The sequence below is a fragment of the Saccoglossus kowalevskii genome, chromosome 2 (genome assembly GCF_978046115.1).
Source record: "Saccoglossus kowalevskii chromosome 2, keSacKowa6.1, whole genome shotgun sequence".
Taxonomy (NCBI): Eukaryota; Metazoa; Hemichordata; class Enteropneusta; family Harrimaniidae; genus Saccoglossus; species Saccoglossus kowalevskii.
Window position 1 is genome coordinate 15,053,540 of NC_140642.1, and position 26,122 is coordinate 15,079,661.

Sequence of the window (26,122 nt, forward strand, 5' to 3'; positions counted from 1 at the left end):
TTTCAAAACGAAAACAAATTTTCTACCCTTCCAATATTAAAACTTTCCACTCATTGTGTTGTATATTATATTTAAGAAAAATATAATATGGAGAATTAATCAAAAGATTTGATTTTATGCAGGCCAAAACTCTCCGATTTGTGAGACGTTTTGTTTACTTAAACAAATAAGGGCATAAACATTACGTGAATGAATAGTTTACTCATTAAAAATGAGACCAATCAACACACCACCATGTCCACTCTAGAGTCTATGTTTGGTAGTGAGGCAGAGAAATCAGATGAAGGCAGCTGGGGTAGTAATAAATATGATGATAACAAACAGTTATTCTAACACATTTTTTTTCTTTGAACCTTTGTAGGCCTTTAATAGTGCTGCTAAACTTGGAGTTCCCAAGCTGATCGATCCTTCCAGTATGGTGCTATTGAGTGTGCCAGATAAGCTTTCAGTCATGACATACTTGTTCCAATTAAGAACTCATTTTCTTGGTGAGGCAATGGAGGTTCATACTATTGGAGACCCACAAAAACAAAGCACTTATGTCGTTGGCAATTATGTGTCAGATAGGAGCAGTGCTGTTTCCGGGGAAACCTTTGCAGCAGAAACAAAATCTGCCAAAATTGTTGAATCTTCAAAAGTTTCAGAGGTTTCCTCAGATAGTGATGCAGCTAACAATGACTGTTTGAAGCAAGAGGAAGTGAAATGTAGCAGTAGTGAGGATAGAACAGTTGCCAATGGATTGGTAACATCCGAACATAAAATTGGGGTTGATACCAAATCTGAAAAAGGAAAAAAAAAAAATAAGGATGATAAAGAGACACAAAAGAAGCATAAATACAAAAAGAATCATTCGCATAGTAAAGATGGAAGTGGGGAAAACAGAACTAAATTTATTAAAAACCGAAAAAAGCATGATGAAAATATTGACGATACTGCTCCTCTGTCGAGTGATCTTGCCAAAGCTGAACAGCTTGTGGAAAAAAACCAAAGCACTGAAGATGATTCGCATACTGTGCAAATGACTTCATGGGATCGTGTTGCAGTTACAAGCCAGGTCCCCGGAACAACAGACAGACCAACTCAACTAACAACTCGAAAATACAAACCTTTTAATATTGTTAGTATAAATACCACCTCATTCATGAAACTCCCACCAACTCCCTCGCCAGAAGTGGAGACTGTGACACCAAACGATGATGCCACATCAGCTGATAAGGTACTGACAGTTTGATGATTTTTATCATGTCTCTATGTGGACAAAGGTCAAAGTATATGAGGCAAAAATGTGTTTGGTTTTTCTCGTTGTCTATGACTATTGTAAAACTGTTTCTTGTGGTTACATTTCTTTCAAACTTGGATGTTATATTAACCAGTTTTGGATCTCAGCCAAGTTTGATTTTGATTGGTGTTCTATTTATATTTTTCAAGATAATGGTTTGATGTCACTTAATATTGTCTTCTTGTTGTTTAAATAACTAGAACAATATTTATCTGATCATCTCCAAATTTATAAATCACAATGACATGTCAACTATAAAGTTAAATTATGGTGTAACTAAAATTGTTTCAAGATGTGCAGTAAATTTTTACAATTTACAAAATTTGTCAATTAGATAAGTGTAATAAACTGATATGTTGTTTCTGTTATTACAAATCAAAAAAGTGTAGTTCTCCCATTTTTTTCAAATCTGGCTAATATTTTATTTTGTTTATATATATTGCTGCTCTATTATTTTGGAACTTTTATACAATTCATGTTTTATTATTCTATAAACGATGTTGAGATTAATACAGTACATGTACTATTAATTGAAGAACATGTTTGCTAGTGATTCTCTTGCTAAATTTTGCTTAGATATGTTGCTGTACTATTATTTTTCAGAAAATATTATACAATCTGTGTTATATTATTCTATATGAGACAATGAGATTAATACAGTAAATTACAAAATTGAGGAACCTGTTTTTTCTTGTCAAATTTTGTTCAGATTGTTGCTGTTGTACTATTTTTAGAAATGTTTGTACAATTAATGTTATATTATTCTATAAGGGACATTGATTAATACAGTACATGTAGTATTATTTGAGGAACATAAATATTAATATTTTTTTTTTATTATGATGACTTCAATGTCTTAGTCAATTTTGGTCAGAGTTGTTTACATCTGAATTTTAGACACAAAATATTTAGATATTATTGCATTGTTTCTGAAAAAATCATGCATCATTAGTTTGTGTCAATCCATCTATTTGTTATTAATTAATCTAGATTCTCAATAGGCAAAGTTGTAATAGCTACGCTATGTTTTGTTTTCTTCATGTCATCTTCATTATGGAACTTGAAAATCATAATTTGTTTTTACTAGAAATATTGAATATCAAAATAATTGCTCATGGTATTAACACTGAGCCTTTTAACAAACTAAGCAGTCATGGGTTAATGATCTTTTTTATAGACACCTTTAACAAGAGAACAAGAATTGAAAATTCGAGCAAGAAAGTTACTGCAACAAGCTCGTAAAGATGCTGCCGCTAAAAGCAGTGTAAAGAAATCTTTGCCAACAACAAAGCCTGAAAATGTTACCAAGGTATACTATCATCATTTTCCCTGAACAAAAGTCGAGAGTTTATGATATGAATGACTTGTAACCCCCTTGGCTGTCTCATACATTACAATCTTTATAATTGGTCAGTTGCTATAAGAGGATCAGCCAAGAGATTCCTGCCGAATCCAACTATGCACCTGCTTCATAATCTCAGGCAATCACTGAAAATGCTTTTGTATCAGTTATTGTAATTACTGCAATTGAAATGTGCCAATTATTAGAGGATTTCACTCAAATACTACACAGTTCTCATATTTTTCTGGCAGGAGGAGGAAAAAAAGAAAAAGGAACTGAGAGAAAGGGCAAAGAAGCTGATTGAGCAGGCTAGAATTGGAATTAATAAACCATCCCCAGAAGGACTAGATACTATACTTACTACAAATTATCAGCTACCAAGGTCTCAAAGTCATGAAGGTAAATAGTGCCTAATACTTAACTGTATATGCATGCTATCCAGTAATTGGATGGTACAGTGAAAACACATTTCTCACCAGCACTGAACACAGTTAAGAAGCTTATCTTTTGACGGCTGATTTTTTTTTTTTGTGTGCTAATTCTTGTATATATATTTTTAGCAAATTGGACCGTAAGTTGGTAGAAATTTCCTTTCAGCAGTCAAAAGTTGTGCCAATAACAAAAAGTTAAAATGTGGGTAGAATTCAATCATGTCGGTTTCAAAGTGATGACAGTTATCTTGCTGAGCCATTAAACATTACATTTATGAAGTTTAAATTGGTTTAATTCATTAGCAGTTTGATGACATAACCTTTCTACTTGACACTTTGCTCTTATAACATGTGAATTGGTCAAAAAAATTAAAAATAAGAAAAGAAAGAAAACCGGACCAAATATGATTAAACATCTCTTTGTTTTTGTGTTGCATAGCAGTTGAAGAAATAAATGCAATTTGGATTCTTACTGCATTTCTGATTGGTTTACTTTGACTGTTAAAGCTCATGAAACTTCCTTATATTGGGATTGAATAAAACAGTTACCCCGGTAACTATAAAGCAACAAGTTTGATGGATGAAATCTCAATCAATTTGCTGTTTTAATGTGTTACTTTGTTTAAAATTTGGTTTATCACTTATAACCTATAAATACATTTCTGCCATAACTATAACTTGTACATATTGTGCAACTGATTCCTGGCCTTAAAAAAAGCTGCCATTAAAATTCAGCATTCTGTTTCACTTTCCCTATACGAAATAGGTAATTCTAACACATTAGGTTTTCTACCTTCTGGCAGTGTTGTCATAGATATGTTGTTGTTCTATTATAAATATGACATTATATGTTTTCAACCTTGCGGCCATTAATGGATACTCTGCAGAACGTGCCGCATAGGTGCCACATGCAGGAAGACAGTCCTTTCTTCCTGTGGGGCAGATTGGTGTTTTCTCTTGAATGACTCTTCCAGTTACTGAGTAAAAACAATACTCCATTGGAGAAAGAAAATGACAAGAGATTAGTGCATTAAGAATCTTCCGTGCCGTCACTGGCATTTACAGTATATAGAGGAAATGTTCATCCTTCTAGCCTTGACTCATTTTAATCCTTCTGTATTTCCCTGACATCTTGCTTCCATTCTCCATGTTTAATAATTCTCAATTAGACTTCTAAATATAGAAACCTTGGAACAACTATGAACTTCAAAGATGAACACATTTCCATTTACTAACTTTCACCAATTTCTCTCTTTGCCATAATTGTAGTTTCACCTTTTCAATAAAACAATTAAATACTTATTCATAGCCTTATTCTGTTTATTTCTTTGCTCGGTAATTTTTCTCTCATGCTATCGTCATGATCAGCTGTTGGAGTCCAGTTCTACCAATTTGGTAAGAACATGGTGTTATTTACACATGACATCACAGGGCTTGCGCTCTAACAATACTTCTGTTTGTACTCTGAATTAACACCATTATTACACTGATTCAAAACAAAAGTATTTTAATTAGACCATGGCTTGTGCTTGCAAACTATATCAATGCATGTATTCAAAGGTGTGTGCTTTGTGTGGGCATGAGGGGGAGGAGTCGCTGCACAATATTCTCTCCCTGTTTTCAGATTAAAAACAGAAGTACAGACATGTATAATATATGCTTGGTTATTTTTATTCAGTGTTCTGTATTTTATTTATGCTGATGTGTTAATTGCATTTTTTTTACTCTTTCTGCTGTTATTAATTAACTATCTATGAAACTATGTAAAAATTGTATCATCTTTTGTATAACAAACCAATCCCACCCAAGATATTATGATGTCTCCTCTGAGGCTGGCTTCAAACTGTCATATTTTCTACAATTACTCAAATATTATCCCTGATAGTATGTTTTTTTTATTTAGAATTTGTCTGGTTAGAACCTTTGTTGTCTGTCAAATAAAGACAGCAATATTGGTTGTCTATAAATATTTGAACAACGTAAAACCCTTATCATCTGTTGATTTCATGGCACATTAAATGCCACCATATTTTTCTATTTTTTTATCGACTGTCAAACACATCTGGTGCAGTGCTGTTTCTAGTTTTGTGCCAAATTTTGGACTGTGGGAAATCATTCCTGCTAAAATTTACAAGGTATACCAAGTCATTCTCGCTCTTTGAAAACATGTAAACTACATATTTCAAAGTGAAACAACTGTGTCAAATCAATTTTTTTCTGGCTTTAATTCTTTGAGCATGTTCAATGCTTGTTGCGCAATATTGTCTATTTAGATATAAAATATTCATCATTCATGTGTAGTATTATATTGGAATATAAAAATTTGAGAATAGTGAGCATTTAGGAAACCATACAACTGCACTGTATCCTACTGGAGCAAACTATTTATTTTATAACATTACTGAAATAATGAGGTTTATCGAGATTTTATAGGATGAGGGCATGCAGCATGTGTGATATGTGATGGAGAATCCAAACTTGAAATCATACAAATGACCAGATAATCACAAAATTGCATTACAAACGTAGAAATACCGTACTACTGTAAATGAGTCTGTTCGGGTTAGAGTTTGCCTCAGGCTGTGTTGCTAATGTCCTTGCTTATTCGTAAAGCATGCATTACGTGTATTTTTTCAAAAATGCTTGGTTTTATTCATGTAATGCTAAATTATAGCTACTATTAAAAATTAAATCAACCAAAATACTTTGGACTGAAGTCAGCCGAGGCTTGAAGTCAGCGTTGCAGGGACCTCCTACTATTTCAACTTATGTTAGCATAAATAAGGTGACCATTGTCTATTTACCAAGTGCTTAACATTTGTCATGTTATGTTTGTATGTATGTTCCTGGTATACAGTTGTTGCTATGTGTAATGTTGTATACTGTCATGTGTTTAAAGCTGCTGGCCACATAAGGTGTGTTCAAACTATGTTCTAGTATGGACTAACATTAAAGCTAATCCCATATGTTTTCAACCAACAGTACAGGCTAGACTAAATTTATTAAACATATACAAATCTCCAGTCTTTTTGACTTTTGATTTTTCAGTATAGTAATCAGGGAAGTATACATTTTTAATAGTTACATAATTATAAAATAATAACAATGCAAATGCAGAAAGTGCAAGTTGCAGGATAACAGGGTGTAGTAGACTCTGTACAAAGTCTCATCGTCAGTCCGTTTTATTTTTTATTGAGAACAAAGTCTCCACTTACATTCATGCAGACAATGAATACATATGGCATTTTATTGTCATTGGTCATCTCAGATGACACTTATTCCTAGCTAACCATTCCAAAACACTTTGTTATCATATACTAAGAGTCCAGACAATGTCTTGAAAATGGGTCAGATTTAGCTCATACTAGGTGTTTCTTAGCAAGTTTTAAGTGTTTCCACATTTTTTCTCAGTATGGGCTACAATTTTGGGCCCCTTAGCCCGTGCTAAGTAGCTGTGCACAAATATAACTATTGTTAAATGGAACAGGTAATCATCAACCACAATTGCAGTGTTAACACGACAGCATATTCTTGAAACCAACTTGAGCCAGCAAAAATGGCCATGTATACGTGTTCGGCTTGAGCTCTGATAGGATTGGAACCTGACATGGCTATGATGAGTATAACGCACATGTTGTCAACTGTACATGTATGGTAGCACCCATGATTGCAATAATGAGAGCTGTACAACGGCAACGTTGGGCAATAATCATTCGCTGCATCTTTGCTTGTCGTATTTAGGCATACCGTACCTGTTTCTCAAAGAGAGTATATTCTGCATTGAACTTCTCTGTCGATCTGACATGCATTATGCCATGCAAAAAAACAAAGCACGACACCAAAATCGTTTTCACCACTAAGTAATTGAGAGCACTGTTCCGTTCGTCTCTGAATGAACTGGATTGAGCAAGTTTTGGCTCTCGTTCGGCCCCGACTGTGTAAATGCATTTGAGATAATCTTCTGTTAATCGGTAGGAGGAGCAGTAGTTCGGCTTCGTTAGAATGCTGTCGTGTGAACATAGCAAATGAGAAAGAGTGAGTTTTGCTCTATTTGTGTCTATCCAAGAACCTCTATGAACTGAATTGAATTTGTGCTTATTTCGACTCTTGGTTACATTTCTCACTTATATCAAATAAAAGTTCATATCATCTTGCTACATTATATTATGTTGATCCAAATATTCTTCCTAGTTTACTGATTCATAGACTGCCAAAAGCAAAAGCAATGTTGTTCGGAACTCTTGCTCTGGTGTACCACAACTATTATCCATTTGTCTTTGTTGTGATGATAGATTAGTTGTTTTTCCTCCATTTCTTAATTTAAACTGTTAAAATTGTGGGTTGTTTTTTTCTATTTACAGGGAGTCGGTCTGAAGGCAGCACCCCAAACATTACACCAACAAGTCCAGAAGTTAAAAGTTTGAAACTCAACTTAGTTAAGACAACTATGGTATCACCCACCCAACCTCCACCACCAAGTGTAAGTTTGATGGTCTTGACATTAATTAGCACAGGACTTTGAAGTTATAATTTTAACTTAGTTGCAACAACCTTGGTGTTACCTACTCAACCTCCACCACCAAGTGTATAATTTTGAGGTGGTGACGTTAAATAGAATTGCACATACACAACTCAAGTACCAGCTCCTCAACCTCGCCCATTCTCTATAAACACTATTTCATTTCCTGTATCCAGATCTGTGGCACCACTCCATTATTCCTTAGGGCCCAAATAGTTACACTTGTCCTTGCCTCAAAATACCACTTCAGCTTTAAAAAAAATATTGTTTGTACTGTTATTTTTTGAAATCTGTATCATGTTAGGTTGTACGCAGATGCCCAAACTTCTATAGTTGCTTGGAAGTAAAATAATTTGAACTATATACTTTATCACATGATCATGGTTCATATCATTCACTTTTGTGACATATAATGTCAAATATTATGGCTAATAAACTTTCTCATTAGACTTATACTTATACTTATAGTTCAAAATAAGGTTCTAGGTTTCATATGTGTGTCTAACATCATTTTTTGGACATACCTAGATTTGGTATTTATATGATTGTCAACTTGTTTTTCATCTTGAATGACTATGGTAGTAGCCATTTTATCCCTATTAAACTATGTCTCAGACATGCCTTTGACAGATTTGTTAGAAGATGTTACAAAGAGTTGATAATATTTAGCCTATGACAAAAATAGTTAAAACTAATGGACAAATTATATCAGGTAATCAGGTCATACAAAATGTTTTCGACTCTCCCAACTGTATTGAGCACATGTCTGAAATCAATTCTATACAATCATTAGGGTGATTGTAAGTAATAAACTGGCTCTGGTATTAAGGGGATGTATGTGTACTGATTTACGTGATGTGTCTTAAAGCCACACATTATCACTTGACACTATGCCAAATACTACCACATGTTTCATAGTAACTGATAGTATTTCTATTTCAGTCAAAGTCTGCATGTTATTACATCTTAGGATTGTCATGGTTGTAATCATTGTGTTTGAGACACCAAAATGTATAGATGATTCCTTGATGAAAATGCATTTCCATTACAGAGTGGTGCTTCTACAAGAGCCAGACGAACACAACTACAGTCATTTAGTGACTTTATCAAACCACCACCTCCTATGTTTGTCACAGGTATGATTTATAAAGCTTCATTTATAGATTCAGTTTCAAATTGTCTGTATGTTCAGTCTCATTACTGAAACTTATAGGGAACGATAATTGTTACTAAGATGCTCTGTAGTTATGACTTGTAAAAGGTCAAGCATTTGAAATCATGAGGTGTGGCTGGAAGATTTGTTTAAAAAAAAAAGATTGCAAGCTAGTCACTGAAAGATGAAAAAAAAATTGCATGCAGGGTGTTGCAAAAATAATTGTTGGCAAAATTCAAGACACTGCAAAAAAAATGGCACTGCTCACTCTCTTCCATCCATCAAGTGACCTAAACTAATTTTTTAGACAATTGGCTGACCCACCAATTTGTTTGTGAAAATATTTTATTAGGCATATCTTTGATATTTAAGACAGGGACATTATGACATTTGTATATATGCACATTTGTGGAATGTTAACACTACTATTATGGTACTTTTGATTAGATTGTGTCCGCAGAATAATGAAATTCAATGACACTTTAATAGTATTATGAAGCATTATGCAGATCTTTTCAGTTACTGTAACCACTTTGTTAATGTGTTATGGCTGCAGTCATCCAATATGATTGGTTCCTGAAGGCAAATTGACCTTTGACATAAGTTGATTATCTTCTGTGTAAACTTCTAATCAAAATAACATTATGCTTGAATCTTGTTTTAAGGCCTGCACTGTTCATCTGATTAATCTGGAGGCACATACTTGCTAGATAAATGAAAAATAATATATAATTATATACAGTATTTGCTACATTGAAAAGTATGTACACATTGTCTATCTGTGAAATATGACATATAAATAAATAAATAAATAAATAAATAAATAAATATAATTGTTGGTTTATGTGTACTTCTATTGGTGATGTATAATAATGAAACAAATACTGTATAAAACTTGGGGATTAAATATTATCCTATGATGGCTTTTAATTTATTTAAAATCAAAATTATATCAATTATTTAAGCTAAGTAGTTTTCCTCTGACTCGCAGTTTCTAATTGTGCCAACATTCATATGTGTAGCATGTTTGAATCCATGCATTGTTGTTTTTTTTAGCTCCGCTGTCGACTTTGTCGAGCGGAGCTTATCATATGAGTGATTGTCCGGCGTCGTCCGTGTCAATGTTTTACTTTTTCGGCTTCTTCTTGAAAACTACAAGCCTGAATGCTTTGATACTTGGTGTATATGTACCTTGGGTAGACCTCTCTTAGATTTGCTCATTTCATGTTGATATCTTCAATTCTCTAATTTTGGTGAATATTTTTGTAATTTTTGGTAAAAAGTGATATTTTCGACTTCTTGTTAAAAACTGCAAGTGCAATTGCTTTGATATTACATATATAAGTACTACATGTGGACCTCTCTCAGATTTGTTCATTTTGTGATGATATCTTCAATTCTCTAATTTTGGTGAATATTTTTGTCATTTTTGGTAGAAAGTGATATTTTCGACTTCTTGTTAAAAACTGTAAGTCCAATTGCTTTGATACTATACATATTGTTCATTTTCTAATGATGTCTTCAGTTCTTTAATTGAAATGTGCATTGCTAACAGCGGAGCTATCTCAGCCGATAGGCTGCTTGTTTAAATTTAATTTGAATGTTAAATACTATCAAGTACAAACCTTGGAATGAATTACTAACGGTAGTATTAATTCATGTAATGTCACAAAATTTAAAACATTGATTTATCACAGGTTACTGTGGCAAAAACACAGCACCAATTTATCTTTTAAAATGTGTGAGGGTGTAGCTATGTTGTTTCAGCATGTAGTGATTGATATGTTATCTTCTGTACTTCTCAAGAGATTGAAAAAGATGATGAGAAACAAGATAGGACAGAAAGTAATGAAGAATCAGATGAATCAGATGCTCTCTCTGAATCGGATTCTCAGTGTAGTGCTGAGAATGTAGAGGAAGAAGAAGTAAGTATATGTCACTCCATCAGTGAATGAAAAATGCCATCCAAAGACCCTGAGCCCTACTGTGTTTGATTACAAATAGCCTGGATTCCATAAGATTCCAAGCCTGTCTTAGATTGCCATATTTAATAACTTGGGCAATGTCCTTTCTTCCTGAATCCTTCCTTCTGTGTGTTAAAAACATGCAGTAGATATCAATTAAACCTTGTATGGTGTTCGTGCATCTTCAATATGAACAGTCCAACCCAGAGTACATTTTAATCCACTGTTGAAAAAAGGCATATTAACAGATTAACCTGGGGTCGACTAGTTTAGATCAGAATCAAAGTGATGGTCTTTCCCTGAGCTCCTTGCTAAATCTTGTGACATCATACGTGACGATTTAAAACAACATAATTTTAATACAGCTCATATTCAGGCAATATTCAGCTGTTTGATTTAACTTTGCAGGAACTGAGCATTTTATGTTTTACCATGTTCATTTGACAATAACAAAATAAGACTAGATCTTTATTAAACCATTCATTTCATACAATTCTTAATTCATATTAATCCAGTAAATAGATGCAGTGTCAAAACCATTTGGAGTTTTTGGAATACAAATATGAAAAGAAAGATAACAAGAACATCAGTAGCATGAAGCTCTGGTCTCCCTGTATCGTATTTTATTAATACAACACTAAAAATTAAAATTTGAACCACTGCCATGTATGGACAAAACTCTAATTTTATTTATAAGCAACTGTACATTTTTGTAGAACTTCAACAAAGTTTCACCTCCATGCATTTGTCCATGCATTAGACTGTCTTCACTTAAATCTCAGACATGCCTGGACCAATCATGTTCAAACTTCACACACACTTGTCCATTTGTTTTATGATCCAATTCAAGTTTGCCAAATAATGACCATTTTTAAACTTGATATGCATCAAAATCAAGCCATTTCTGCCATTCTGGAACTGGGTCTCAATTTTGTAGAGACAGATTTTTGTTCAACTTGGATTTTACTTTTTCAGATCAAAGTGAAAATGGCCAACTGGCAACCATTTTGTTTCCGGAACTATATCTGACATACATGCATCTTGCCTGATTGCAATCAAAATTTCACATCATGTCACACATATATCATGTTCGCTTATACATGACAGGGATGTCATGTTAATGACTTGTTGTTAGTATATTGAGTATAAAATGGATGTGTTCTATTCCCTAGCAAACCACACCAAATTGCAACCAGTTCAAAAGCATCTTCTTAACCAAATGTAGTTTATACTTGGAATACGTTTTATTAACAACTGCATTGTGTCCCTCGCAATCAGAATCATGTTCACAGAAGGCTTGCATAAAACAGCAGTTTACTGTGTATGTATGTAGTATGAGTTACATTGTATGTTGTGACATTAAACCTAATCTACTATCTATGATCTGAGACTATATATGTTGGCATATAAATGGTTGTAATTCCTCACTTTGTCAAGGTGAATTCAAACACGTGTTAATTTTTATTTTTTCATCAGTCATGTAAAATTCTGATTCACACCACTATCGTAAAAATGTACATACTATGAACACTAACTTTTTACTGGAAACATGTGCAGCATGTGTAAAAATTTGCTGTTTGTTCACTGGTATCCAGTCCATGTTAGAAAAATGCATTAGCGATGGTGATTTTATTTGTGTTAATAACTTCAAACGTGTGATAGGTATTATCTTCATTAATACCAAATCTCCTCAAGAAGAATGATGACAAGTATTGAAGATAAGCTTTTAGTAGTATAAATTGATAAATATTTGTATTGCAGGAATTGAGGGATACTAGCGAGTATGTTTTGGGAGAATTAGCAGCTTTGGAGCGAGAACAGATTCAGATTGATGAGAGAGCTGGACAAGTGGAAAAAACCCTCAGAAAATGTATGAATGAGGGTAAGTAAGTTTTTTTTTTACAAATAAACCATTAAAAGCTCCATCAATTTGACTGCTTGATTAGTTTGACCACAACTATTTTTTAAAGAATTTTTTTTTAATTTCCTGTGTGCGAAGTACTCAATGGGAGTCTTTGCTGTTACCGAGTCTTTGTGTATGTATGTATCTATTGGAATGTCTGTTTCACTGATATCTCTCATTGGATTACAATGAAACTTGGTACATAGATGCTCATTGATATTGCACAGACTTGATTAGTGTTAGGTTTAAAACTGTGCATAATAATTACCCAATTTGCATAATAATTGGCCTATTATCATATTTGGGACACACAGACAATGGAGAACAGGGGTGTATGTGTTTCCAAATATTACAGTGGGCATGATAATAACACCTAATTGGCTGAGCAGAATATGGTTTCCATTGCTCCTCAGTATCCTGGTAGACCATCTTCTAGTTACTGTCAGTTCCAACTTTGTTAACAAAATTGCATGGTAATAAACACCAATAAAGTCATTCAATTATTAGTCCCCGTTCAGACCAGTCCGAAAAAGGGGACTAATGGATTGACCTCTGTCCGTGTGTCCATGCAGTAGTGTGTGCATCCATGAGTGCGTGCATGCATCCAGACCTGTATATTAGACATGCCTTGACCGATTACATTCAAACTTCACTCATACATCATATTATATATATGCACATTGATTTGCTTCACAATCTGATTCAAGATGGTCGAATCATGGCCATTTTTTTACTGAAAAATCATCGAAATCGAGCATTTCTGGCATTCCGGAACCTGATCTTGGCCATTTACAGATGGATTTTGTTTAAACTTGGTACATACATTTGACATTATTGGTCCTGGTGCACATCATTTTGTTTTTCAGATTTGATTCATAATGGCTGACTGGCGACCATTTTGTTTTATATTTAATGCGGTTCTAGATCCATATCTCATGACATGCTTTCACTGATTATGTTCCAATTTTATATATTCATTATACATCATGTCATAGATATACAGATGTACATGTATTCAAAATGGCTGAGCGGTGGCCATTTTGTTTTAATTTATGCTGTTTCAGAACAAAATCTCTCAATTTGAACATGTACTCGATGACTGAATGTCAATCATTTTAATGTTAAAAAATCATCATATTCAAGCATCAGCTTCTGGATCCATATCTCTGACGTGTTTATGTTCTATATTACTATAAACAAAACTATACATCTTAAATTTGATAACTAACAGGGACTGTCTTTGCATGGCTTGTTAGTCCCCGTTCGGACGCAGTCCGAAAACGGGGACTTATGTTTTGCCCTGTGTGCGTCCATCCGTCCGTGCGTCCGTGATCACCTGTATCTCGAACATGCATGGACCGATTAAGTTCAAACTTCACTCATACATCACACATTATATGGGACATATGCACATGCATTTTTTTCATGATCCGATTAACGATAGCCGAATAGCGGCCATTTTAAGGCCGAAAATGCATCAAAATCGCACATTTTCACCATTCCGGACCCGGATCTCAGTTATGCATGGACGGATTTTGTTCAAATTTGGTACATACATTAAACATAATAGGACCTTGATGCACGTCATTTTTTTTTTTGGATCGGGTTCGAAATGGCCGACTGGCGGCCATTTTGTTTTAAAGAATTCAGTTCTGGATCCGTATCTGAGACATGTCTGGATTGATCAAGTTCAAACTTCACACACACACAAGGTACATCATGTCACAAATATGTATGTGCATTTGTTTCATGATCTCATTAACGATAGCCAAATGGGGGCCGCTTTAAGGCCGAAAATGCATTGAAATCGCACATTTTCACCATTCCGGACCCAGATCTCAGTTATGCATGGACGGATTTCATTCAAATTTGGTACATACATTAAACATAATAGGACCTTGATGCATGTCATTTTTTTTTTCGCATCAAGTTCGAAATAGCCGACTGGCGGCCATTTTGTTTTAAAGAATTCAGTTCTGGATCCGTATCCGAGACATGTCTGGATTGATCAAGTTCAAACTTCACACACACAAGGTACATCATGTCACAAATATGTATGTGCATTTGTTTCATGATCTCATTAACGATAGCCAAATGGGGGCCGCTTTAAGGCCGAAAATGCATTGAAATCGCACATTTTCACCATTCCGGACCCGTATCTCAGTTATGCATGGATGGATTTTGTTCAAATTTGGTACATACATTAAACATAATAGGACCTTGATGCACGTCTTTTTTTTTCGGATCAAGTTCGAAATGGCCGACTGGCGGCCATTTTGTTAAAGAATTCAGTTCTGGATCCGTATCCAAGACATGTCTGGATTGATCAAGTTCAAATTTCACACACACATGGTACATCATGTCACAAATAGATATGTGCATTTGTTTCATGATCTGCTTAACAATAGCGGAATGATGGCCATTTTAAGGCCGAAAATGCATCAAAATCACGTATTTTCACTATTCCAGAACCGGATCTCAGTCATGCATGGATGGATTTTGTTCAAATTTGGTACATACATTAAACATAATAGGACCTTGATGCACGTCTTTTTTTTTCGGATCAAGTTCGAAATGGCCGACTGGCGGCCATTTTGTTAAAGAATTCAGTTCTGGATCCGTATCCAAGACATGTCTGGATTGATCAAGTTCAAATTTCACACACACATGGTACATCATGTCACAAATAGATATGTGCATTTGTTTCATGATCTGCTTAACAATAGCGGAATGATGGCCATTTTAAGGCCGAAAATGCATCAAAATCACGTATTTTCACAATTCCAGAACCGGATCTCAGTCATGCATGGATGGATTTTGTTCAGATTTAGCACAATGTGTTGTACATATGCAGGTGCATTTCGGTCATGATCTGCTTTGAATGTATATGTCACTCAAATATGAACGGAACGGGGACGTGTCATTGACAATGACTTGTTCCACTTTGCCCTGAGTGACTGTGGTTGTTTTATATTAGTGCTGAATCATTAGCCCATGAAGAAAGAGCTGAGATGGAGTACCAAAAAAACATGGTTCTATAATCAGTCCAATCAGTCAAATTAAAACCAACAAATTATTTGGAGGGTAGGGTATGGTAATTGATGGAAGATTACATACGGTAGACTGCATTCTATGTTGGTTGATATATGATCCAAATCAATTATACTGTTTTTGTTTTTTCTTACTTCCTACATTTGATAGTGAAAGTAATATGTTAGTCCCTTAGGTGGCATAGATCTTATGGACTTACCGTGTAAACTCTAAATGTCAATAAAAAGTATATTTAACCATGTTATTTTTAAGACAACGTTGTTAATTGTATTTAGATATCCAGGATTTAGAAATGCAATTATGAAATAATATCAGTTTAAGCAGAGTAACCAAACCTACATTGTCTTTCCATACTGAGAAAAACTTAAACGAATAAGTTATTGAATTTTAGCTAAAACAGTATTGTCTAATTTTGTTTTTATTGTATTGAAAGTGCATTTCCCCACAAAATATTTCGAAATAGTTCGAAATGGGGACATATGTTATAAGTTCTGTTCGTTACACATCAACTCTCGGACACCCCTTGACCAATTTTGTTCTAAAGACAAGTTTGATACATATTCATGTCAATTTATGTTTTAATTTGTTTTTGTTTTGATGAAATTTAACCCATTGGTGGTCATTATTGTCATAAACTATAACATCATGGAATGTCAACAAACTGTTTCTTAGACATTCAAGGGAATGAGTTTGTTAATTCCCTGTGGTGCTTTAGTTCGAAGGTGAAATATAGGCTGTAGCATTGTGACGCCATTGTTAACATTTTTGCCAACCAGCATGCGAAAACACTGATCGAAACTAGCTCACCAAAGTTGCTGATAAGTTGTTTTAATAATTGAGACATGTCCATATATATTGAATAACAACAAACAAATGCCGTTATTAGCTCCGCTGTCGACTTTGTCGAGCGGAGCTTATCATATGAGTGATTGTCCTCCGTCGTCGTCGTCCGTGTCAATGTTTTACTTTTTCGACTTCTTCTTGAAAACTACAAGCCTGAATGCTTTGATACTTGGTGTATATGTACCTTGGGTAGACCTCTCTTAGGTTTGTTCATTTCATGTTGATATCTTCAATTCTCTAATTTTGGTGAATATTTTTGTAATTTTTGGTAAAAAGTGATATTTTCGACTTCTTGTTAAAAACCGCAAGTGCAATTGCTTTGATATTACATATATAGGTACTACATGTGGACCTCTCTCAGATTTGTTCATTTTGTAATGATATCTTTAATTCTCTAATTTTGGTGAATATTTTTTGTCATTTTTGGTAAAAAGTGATATTTTCGACTTCTTGTTAAAAACCGCAAGTCCAATTGCTTTGATACTACATATATAGGTACTACATGTGGATCTCTCTCAGATTTGTTCATTTCGTGATGATATCTTCAATTCTCTAATTTTGGTGAATATTTTTGTAATTTTTGGTAAAAAGTGATATTTTCGACTTCTTGTTAAAAACCAAAAGTTCAATTGCTTTGATATTACATATATAGATACTACATGTAGACCTTTCTCAGATTTGTTCATTTTGTGATGATATCTTCAGTTCTCTAATTTTGGTGAATATTTTTGTCATTTTTGGTAAAAAGTGATATTTTCGACTTCTTGTTGAAAACTGTAAGTCCGATTGCTTTGATATTACATATATAGGTACTACATGTGGACCTCTCTCAGATTTGTTTGTTTTGTGATGATATCTTCAATTCTCTATTTATTTTGGTGAATATTTTTGTAATTTTTGGTAAAAAGTGATATTTTCGACTTCTTGTTAAAAACTGCAAGTCCGATTGCTTTGATACTATTCATATTGTTCATTTTCTAATGATGTCTTCAGTTCTTTAATTGAAATGTGCATTGCTAACAGCGGAGCTATCTCAGCCGATAGGCTGCTTGTTTTATTTCTGGGTGGGAATGACCACTTCTTGCCAACCCAAGGCTAACTAGCCATTGCGAACACACACAATCATGCAAAACATAAACAAGTGCCTATAGTTTAATTGACAAAATATCAGTAATCAACTGTGATGTTCCATTGAAATCAGACTTATCATTTCCCACATCATGAAAACATAGTAGCATTCCAAATTATTCCTGTTTCTCAAGAAAAAAAATTGTTTTTAAGATTTGTTTATGTTTTGTTATAATGTGGTGATCTACTAATTACGACATGATTAATCAAACTGACGGTTTTGACAAATAGGAAATGGGCATGTACTATTTAATAATGCTGTTGCTTTCAATTTTACACAGCAGAGCTAAAATAGTTTGTCTTCCATAGTACAAGTAAAACATTATTCTCCATTGCTGATAAATATATGGATGTGATCAGATATCTTGCCAGTGCCTTGAGAACTTGTATTTTATGTAGTGGATATTTTTTAGCCATCACTATATTTATGGTTTCATAGATGCTTTGGTAACATTAAATTTTGTAGTCAATTTAAACCATGGCCTTTACATAACAATTGCCAGTTTACATGGAGAAAGCAAAAATTACATTATATTATTTGAAAAATGGCAAATTGGCTTTACCATTTAAGTTTTAACAGACCTTTGAATCTACCAGACATATTCAAATTAATATAATTCTTAATAGTATTTCAAGAAATATTTTGTAAAACCACCAACATCTTGAGATATTAGCGCATTTGCTGATACTAAACCATGATGTCAAATGTTCAATCTTCTTGCATGGACAATCAGATTGCTGGGATTTTTATTACACATGTAGATAATTATTACACTGCTTTAGACTATACTATTGCTATATCATATATATTATTAGGATTCATTTAGGACGTCGTTTTTAAACTAGATATAAGGACTGTACTTTGTATGTAGAGCTGTTTTTGTTTTTACCGTACTCACATTTACAGGCATCTTGTCTAAACCTTTAGTGTTCAGTAAATGTTGTCTCTATTCCAAGAAGTACTTCATGCCTTTTCTCCCCTCTAGGCAACATTATAAAGCCATATCTGTGAAATTTAATTCTAAAATATATTGTTTTCTAATAAGAATGACCATTTATTTGAAATGATATCTGACTTTCGAGAGGTCACACGTGATATGAAGTGAACAGATGTGGGCATTTGTGGTTTTAATTTCAGTAATAGAGAATAGTTTCTTTTCATGATCTGTTCATTGATTCCAATTAATATTAATGATATTTTCTTGAATTTCTGTTGTTCCCATTGTCTGATGGAATTACTGTTCAGTTTCCGATATAATCTTCTGTAAATTAAATAAGACTATTTATACTTGATTTGTTACTCTGAATAATTAGACCAGCTTCAGTTGTCCCTGGATTACCTTCAAGTTAGCAAATTTACCCAACTATGAATAAAAGACTACTCTCGGGCTTATGGGTACCAGAACGGAAGGATTAAAGTGGACATGTGACCCTGAGAAGAATATTGAAAAATGGATTATTATTTTAATATATCACATGTCAGGTATATGTAACACCTGAAGGGAGGGGGGGGGACAGAATGTAATATTGGATGCTGTGTGAGACCAACAAATATTACGGTACCACTACCAAGAGATTAGCTACAATTAAAGTTTTATTAAATTAAATGTAATGCACATGATAGGCAGAGATTGGCATGATCATATTTCATAACTTATGTATCATACTTAGGGAGTTGATCTGATGTACAGTTGATCTGTGTTTTGCCTTCTAGGCACAAAACAAGAAGCTGAACTGATGCGGGAATGGTTCACCCTGGTGAACAAAAAAAATGCTCTCATTCGTCGCCAAGAACAACTGAGTATACTGTAAGTTATTAGCATTTATTTGTTTGTATTGTCACCTTCAGTGCCTCTATTAAAAGCTTTAATGCTGCATAAACCAGTTTTATAGAACATGATTCATACATCTCCTATTATTTAATTTTATTCTGGTAAGTGTTTGTGTTTGAATTCTGTTTCAACATGCATTGTATATATCCCCAGGGAACACAACATGACAACTGTGAAATCTCAATTTTCTATTCGAGGAAATTATTAATTATCATTCACCCAAATCAAGACTTAAAATACTTTATTCTCACTTTCTTATTCCATACCATTTTGAATATATCTTAATAGCATAGCGCTTCTAATCAACTGTGTGTTTCTGTGTTCTGGAGAATGAAGGTTTTAGCTCCTTGGTCATTTTCAAAAGGCTAGACCTGATTTCCCTCACCTAACATTTTAACACATATTTATTTGTGATTGATTCAGTTGTCCCTATATCAGATAGAATCTAATGGGAGTATAGGACTGAAAATAAAATGTTGATAAAGGTTTCAAATTAAAGAGATATTGAGGAGATCATTTGTCAATACCTAGAGTAATGTGGATCTTTTCTAATTCTCTACAGAGAACAAGAGCAGGACTTGGAGAGAAGATTTGAGTTGTTAAATAGAGAACTGAGGAAAATTATGTCCATCGAGGGTGAGTTTCATGTTAAATCAGATCATGAATTATTCATCCTTCATTGTCTCTGTTGTCATTGTTTCTGTTTTCTATGCATGTGTTGTTGTAGTGGTCATCAGATCAGATTAGATTGCATATTGTAATACTGCAACATAAGGAAGTGGTTAGAAGATCAGCTTAGATTACATATTGTAATAGAAAATATTACTGCAACATAGGAAAGTGGTTATCAGATCAGCTTAGATTACATATTGTAATAGAAAGTATCACTGCAACATAGGGAAGTGGTCATCAGATCAGCTTAGATTACATATTGTAATAGAAAGTATTACTGCAACATAGGAAAGTGGTTATCAGATCAGCTTAGATTACATATTGTAATAGAAAGTATCACTGCAACATAGGGAAGTGGTCATCAGATCAGCTTAGATTACATATTGTAATAGAAAATATTACTGCAACATAGGGAAGTGGTCATCAGATCAGCTTAGATTGCATATTGTAATAGAAAGTATTACTGCAACATAGGGAAGTGGTCATCAGATCAGCTTAGATTACATATTGTAATAGAAAATATTACTGCAACATAGGGAAGTGGTCATCAGATCAGCTTAGATTACATATTGTAATAGAAAATATTACTGCAACATAGGGAAGTGGTCATCAGATCAGCTTAGATTGCATATTGTAATAGAAAGTATTACTGCAACATAGGGAAGTGGTCATCAGATCAGCTTAGATTACATATTGTAATAGAAAATATTACTGCAACATAGGAAAGTGGTTATCAGATCAGCTTAGATTACATATTGTAATAGAAAGTATCACTGCAACATAGGGAAGTGGTCATCAGATCAGCTTAGATTACATATTGTAATAGAAAATATTACTGCAACATAGGGAAGTGGTCATCAGATCAGCTTAGATTACATATTGTAATAGAAAGTATCACTGCAACATAGGGAAGTGGTCATCAGATCAGCTTAGATTACATATTGTAATAGAAAGTATTTCTGCAACATAGGGAAGTGGTCATCAGATCAGCTTAGATTACATATTGTAATAGAAAGTATTTCTGCAACATAGGGAAGTGGTCATCAGATCAGCTTAGATTACATATTGTAATAGAAAGTTTTTCTGCAACATAGGGAAGTGGTCATCAGATCAGCTTAGATTACATATCGTAATAGAAAATATTACTGCAACATAGGGAAGTGGTCATCAGATCAGCTTAGATTGCATATTGTAATAGAAAGTATTTCTGCAACATAGGGAAGTGGTCATCAGATCAGCTTAGATTACATATTGGAATAGAAAGTATTACTGCAACATAGGGAAGTGGTCATCAGATCAGCTTAGATTGCATATTGTAATAGAAAGTATTACTGCAACATAGGGAAGTGGTCATCAGATCAGCTTAGATTGCATATTGTAATAGAAAGTATTACTGCAACATAGGGAAGTGGTCATCAGATCAGCTTAGATTACATATTGGAATAGAAAGTATTACTGCAACATAGGGAAGTGGTCATCAGATCAGCTTAGATTGCATATTGTAATAGAAAGTATTACTGCAACATAGGGAAGTGGTCATCAGATCAGCTTAGATTGCATATTGTAATAGAAAGTATTACTGCAACATAGGGAAGTGGTCATCAGATCAGCTTAGATTACATATTGTAATAGAAAATATTACTGCAACATAGGGAAGTGGTCATCAGATCAGCTTAGATTACATATTGTAATAGAAAGTATTACTGCAACATAGGGAAGTGGTCATCAGATCAGCTTAGATTACATATTGTAATAGAAAGTATTACTGCAACATAGGGAAGTGGTCATCAGATCAGCTTAGATTACATATTGTAATAGAAAGTATTACTGCAACATAGGGAAGTGTTCATCAGATCAGCTTAGATTGCATATTGTAATAGAAAATATTACTGCAACATAGGGAAGTGGTCATCAGATCAGCTTAGATTACATATTGTAATAGAAAATATTACTGCAACATAGGGAAGTGGTTATCAGATCAGCTTAGATTACATATTGTAATAGAAAATATTACTGCAACATAGGGAAGTGGTCATCAGATCAGCTTAGATTACATATTGTAATAGAAAATATTACTGCAACATAGGGAAGTGGTCATCAGATCAGCTTAGATTACATATTGTAATAGAAAATATTACTGCAACATAGGAAAGTGGTTATCAGATCAGCTTAGATTACATATTGTAATAGAAAGTATCACTGCAACATAGGGAAGTGGTCATCAGATCAGCTTAGATTACATATTGGAATAGAAAGTATCACTGCAACATAGGGAAGTGGTCATCAGATCAGCTTAGATTACATATTGTAATAGAAAATATTACTGCAACATAGGGAAGTGGTCATCAGATCAGCTTAGATTACATATTGTAATAGAAAATATTACTGCAACATAGGGAAGTGGTCATCAGATCAGCTTAGATTACATATTGTAATAGAAAATATTACTGCAACATAGGGAAGTGGTCATCAGATAAGCTTAGATTGCATATTGGAATAGAAAATATTACTGCAACATAATAGATTGTTTGATTGTTGATTGGTAAGTACGTCAGTCTGACTCCCTGTGTGATTTCAAATAAATTTTGTAGCAGTGAGCATACGGATGAGTCACAGAGACTTTTGCGAAATTTTGTCTTTGAATGTTGTCACTTTTTGAAATACGTCATGTTGATAAAATTAAGTTTACAGTACTAGTAGTCATTTTTACATTGTATTGCTAATTTATTGGACATTTTATGTTGGTACAAAGACAAGACATAACTTTTAAAATTTGGACATCAAAATATTACACCTGAAGGACTTCATCTTGTATTTATTATTTATGATCTTGTATTTATATTTGTGATTGTGACATGATTAACTCAAAACTGTGCCAAGACCCATTTTTATGTTGAGCGTGTCAACAACCGATTATTAAACATGATAATAGACATACTTTTTCTTGTTATGTCAGCTTAGTGCAATTTCACCCAACACACTAGTGGGAATATGTAATTGACAATGACTGCTTTTCACTATTTTGCCAGTAAGTTAAATCAGTGAAATAAAATTCACTGCTAATGAATTTAGATTTATTAGCGCACAATACACAAAAATGTTGATTTCTGTAAAAATAAGTTGTAATTAAATTAAAGCATTAAATATAATTATTTCTTTTCTATGGTATTGTTCAAGATAATTACAAAATGTTGTATTCAATTGTTTTTATCTACATTTGTTAATTGAGTGGTAAATTTTACATGTCAGATCACATGATATGGGTTGTTCACTTTTGGTGTCAGCTTTCGTGCACAGATGTCACAGCTATTGTGTTCATTGACCATTGCAGTTTGTGTGTATAATTCCAGACAGAGACAGTTACACACTCATCTAATTTTTTTAATAAAATTATAAATATAATACTTTATTTATTACTTGAGAATAACAATGGGTGTAATATTCACAAGAGCAAATTTGTTTTATTTATTCTGGATTTCATTCCACTTGTGTGGCCGATTTTGCAATTGTGTAAATTAAATATCGATAATACTGTCTGTGCTTGTGCTGAAAGTTCAACATTTGCCGTTGTTGCTAGGTGCATATAAAGAGATGCTATATGTTACAAACTGGATGTTTGAAATGGAGATTCAACTATGAAGCCTCATCGCACGTGTACCTATGTTGTTGTTTTTTCTTTGCAACTGAGTCTGTGCACGTCAATGTAAATCAGTGAATATTACTAAATTTAGAAGACAATACAAATGATTGTAAAATTCAATAGGATATGATATGATAGCAGAGGATGTTTCTTATTTAATTAATCACCATACAAACACATGTTACAGTGTTGATTCATTTCTTTGTATGATACATGACCCTCAAAATGTTGTTATAATGAATGCTTCACCTTGGATGACTCAGTCACAGTTGCACAGACAGACAGATTGGGTAAAATACCATATTCCTTTCTTGCTTGTATCACTAGACTGGCAAAAGACAGAAGCTGAAAGGAAAAGGGAACAGCTGTTATTGGAAGAGCTTGTTATTTTGGTAAATAAACGAGATGAACTGGTTCAGACATTAGACGAGCAGGAAAGAGCGTAAGTCTGAGCATGGTGTTCAATAAAAAGCAAGCATGTACCCAACAGCCAACCCTCTCTGTGTTGGTTTGAAAGGACGAGCACACCACCCCTCCATTCTGAAGGAATTATATCCATATGTCATTTAACCGAATAAAAAAAAACCATAACTGTTTAAATAACGGTTGCAAATTAGATATGCTTCCATAATTTTGTGGTGTGCTGAACAGTGAATATAATAACCTCATGGGGGAAGATAATTGAAGTTAAGAAATATTTGCTTTCTTATTACTGACCATCATTTAATTTCAAGTTAAACATATGGAGTCTTCCGTTATAATAAAATTATATACAGATTACACAATACAAGAATCTACTGTTGCTTGCATGGCATACATTTATTTCAACTGCTGCTTTTGTTCTTCCATATTGCAGTGCCGAGGAAGAATACGAACATCTGGAAAGTGCTGTGAGCAAAGGTGTGAGAGTCAAACAAGAAAAGTGTGTTGTACAATAGGGCTGTGCCTTACTGACATTTCAATATGTTACTGACATGGTGAATGCAACTTGTGCCATATATTACCATTCAAATGGAGATCACACCAAACTAACCACAACAGATGTAGTCTACTCCGCTACTCTGCACTCTTGTCATCAAAAATATTGTTCACTCATGATTAATTTCCACTGATGGATTGCTAAAACAAAGAGTAAAGAAAGAAATGTTTTTCACAGTAATATTGATTTGGTTTCATTCCATGGTGTTTTCAATGCCAGAGAGAGGTGGGGGCAAAAATCATATAAATAGCAGCGTTTGTTTTTGATCATGAATGTTCAGTGGTGTCCCAATTTTAAACTGTGTAATTTCATTCACAGTTGTGTAACTGCTTTGGTGCCCCATTGGTTCACCTCAAATATTTATAATTGACTATGTGTGCATATACTATAAACTTGCATCCCTTATTGTACTGCATACAATGCTAACAATAGTTTGATGTGCAGTAGATGCTTGCAATGAATGGGGGAGTGTATGCAAGCCATAATACACAGTGGACACACCAGCATATTGCCTCTGGCTGTCCAAGCCATCCAAGATTAGCATTGCACACCCCATTCACTTCTGTTGTTTCTAGTAGCTTCTTCTAGTATTTCTGTCAACAAATGCATATGTGACTTGTACACTGTGTTTATGTTGTCTGTGAGTAAGCTGCATGAATGATGCCAGCTTCAGCACTTGACCAGTACATTGTTTATCTCTCCAAAATATCTCATCCATGCAGAAGGTAGTAAGCTGTAAAGCCCTAACCCACTCCAGATTAACACATGATTCACTTTTAAAATATATGTATATCTTTTCTCTCCCCTGTATTTTTAGCTTCGCTGTCGACTTTGTCGAGCGGAGCTTATCATATGAGTGATTGTCCGTCGTCGTCGTCCGTGTCAATGTTTTACTTTTTCGACTTCTTCTTGAAAACTACAAGCCTGAATGCTTTGATACTTGGTGTATATGTACCTTGGGTAGACCTCTCTTAGGTTTGTTCATTTCATGTTGATATCTTCAATTCTCTAATTTTGGTGAATATTTTTGTCATTTTTGGTAAAAAGTGATATTTTCGACTTCTTGTTAAAAACCGCAAGTGCAATTACTTTGATATTACATATATAGGTACAACATGTAGACCTCTCTCAGATTTGTTCATTTCGTGATGATATCTTCAATTCTCTAATTTTGGTGAATATTTTTGTCATTTTTGGTAAAAAGTGATATTTTTGACTTCTTGTTAAAAACCGCAAGTCCGATTGCTTTGATATTACATATATAGATACTACATGTGGACCTTTCTCAGATTTGTTCATTTTGTGATGATATCTTCAATTCTCTAATTTTGGTGAATATTTTTGTAATTTTTGGTAAAAAGTGATATTTTCGACTTCTTGTTAAAA

At 33.8% G+C, this 26,122-nt stretch overlaps 1 protein-coding gene across 4 annotated transcripts in view; it reads left to right on the forward strand.

The window, feature by feature from the left end:
* Positions 1-24,916, forward strand: part of LOC100370721 (EH domain-binding protein 1-like) — a 79,025-nt gene extending 54,109 nt beyond the window's left edge. For 3 of the 4 annotated variants that reach the window (XM_085491985.1, XM_085491988.1, XM_085491997.1), the window contains 12 exons: positions 362-1,216; positions 2,457-2,588; positions 2,873-3,020; positions 4,421-4,447; positions 7,414-7,532; positions 8,623-8,707; positions 10,531-10,649; positions 12,450-12,570; positions 19,328-19,421; positions 20,008-20,081; positions 24,085-24,199; positions 24,614-24,916. In XM_085491985.1, coding sequence (XP_085348111.1) covers positions 362-1,216; positions 2,457-2,588; positions 2,873-3,020; positions 4,421-4,447; positions 7,414-7,532; positions 8,623-8,707; positions 10,531-10,649; positions 12,450-12,570; positions 19,328-19,421; positions 20,008-20,081; positions 24,085-24,199; positions 24,614-24,695 — 1,971 coding nt within the window. In that variant the 3' untranslated portion in view covers positions 24,696-24,916. The remainder of the gene's footprint in view (positions 1-361; positions 1,217-2,456; positions 2,589-2,872; positions 3,021-4,420; positions 4,448-7,413; positions 7,533-8,622; positions 8,708-10,530; positions 10,650-12,449; positions 12,571-19,327; positions 19,422-20,007; positions 20,082-24,084; positions 24,200-24,613) is intronic. The other variant, XM_085491991.1, reaches the window with a different exon arrangement.
* The last annotated feature ends 1,206 nt before the right edge of the window (positions 24,917-26,122 follow it).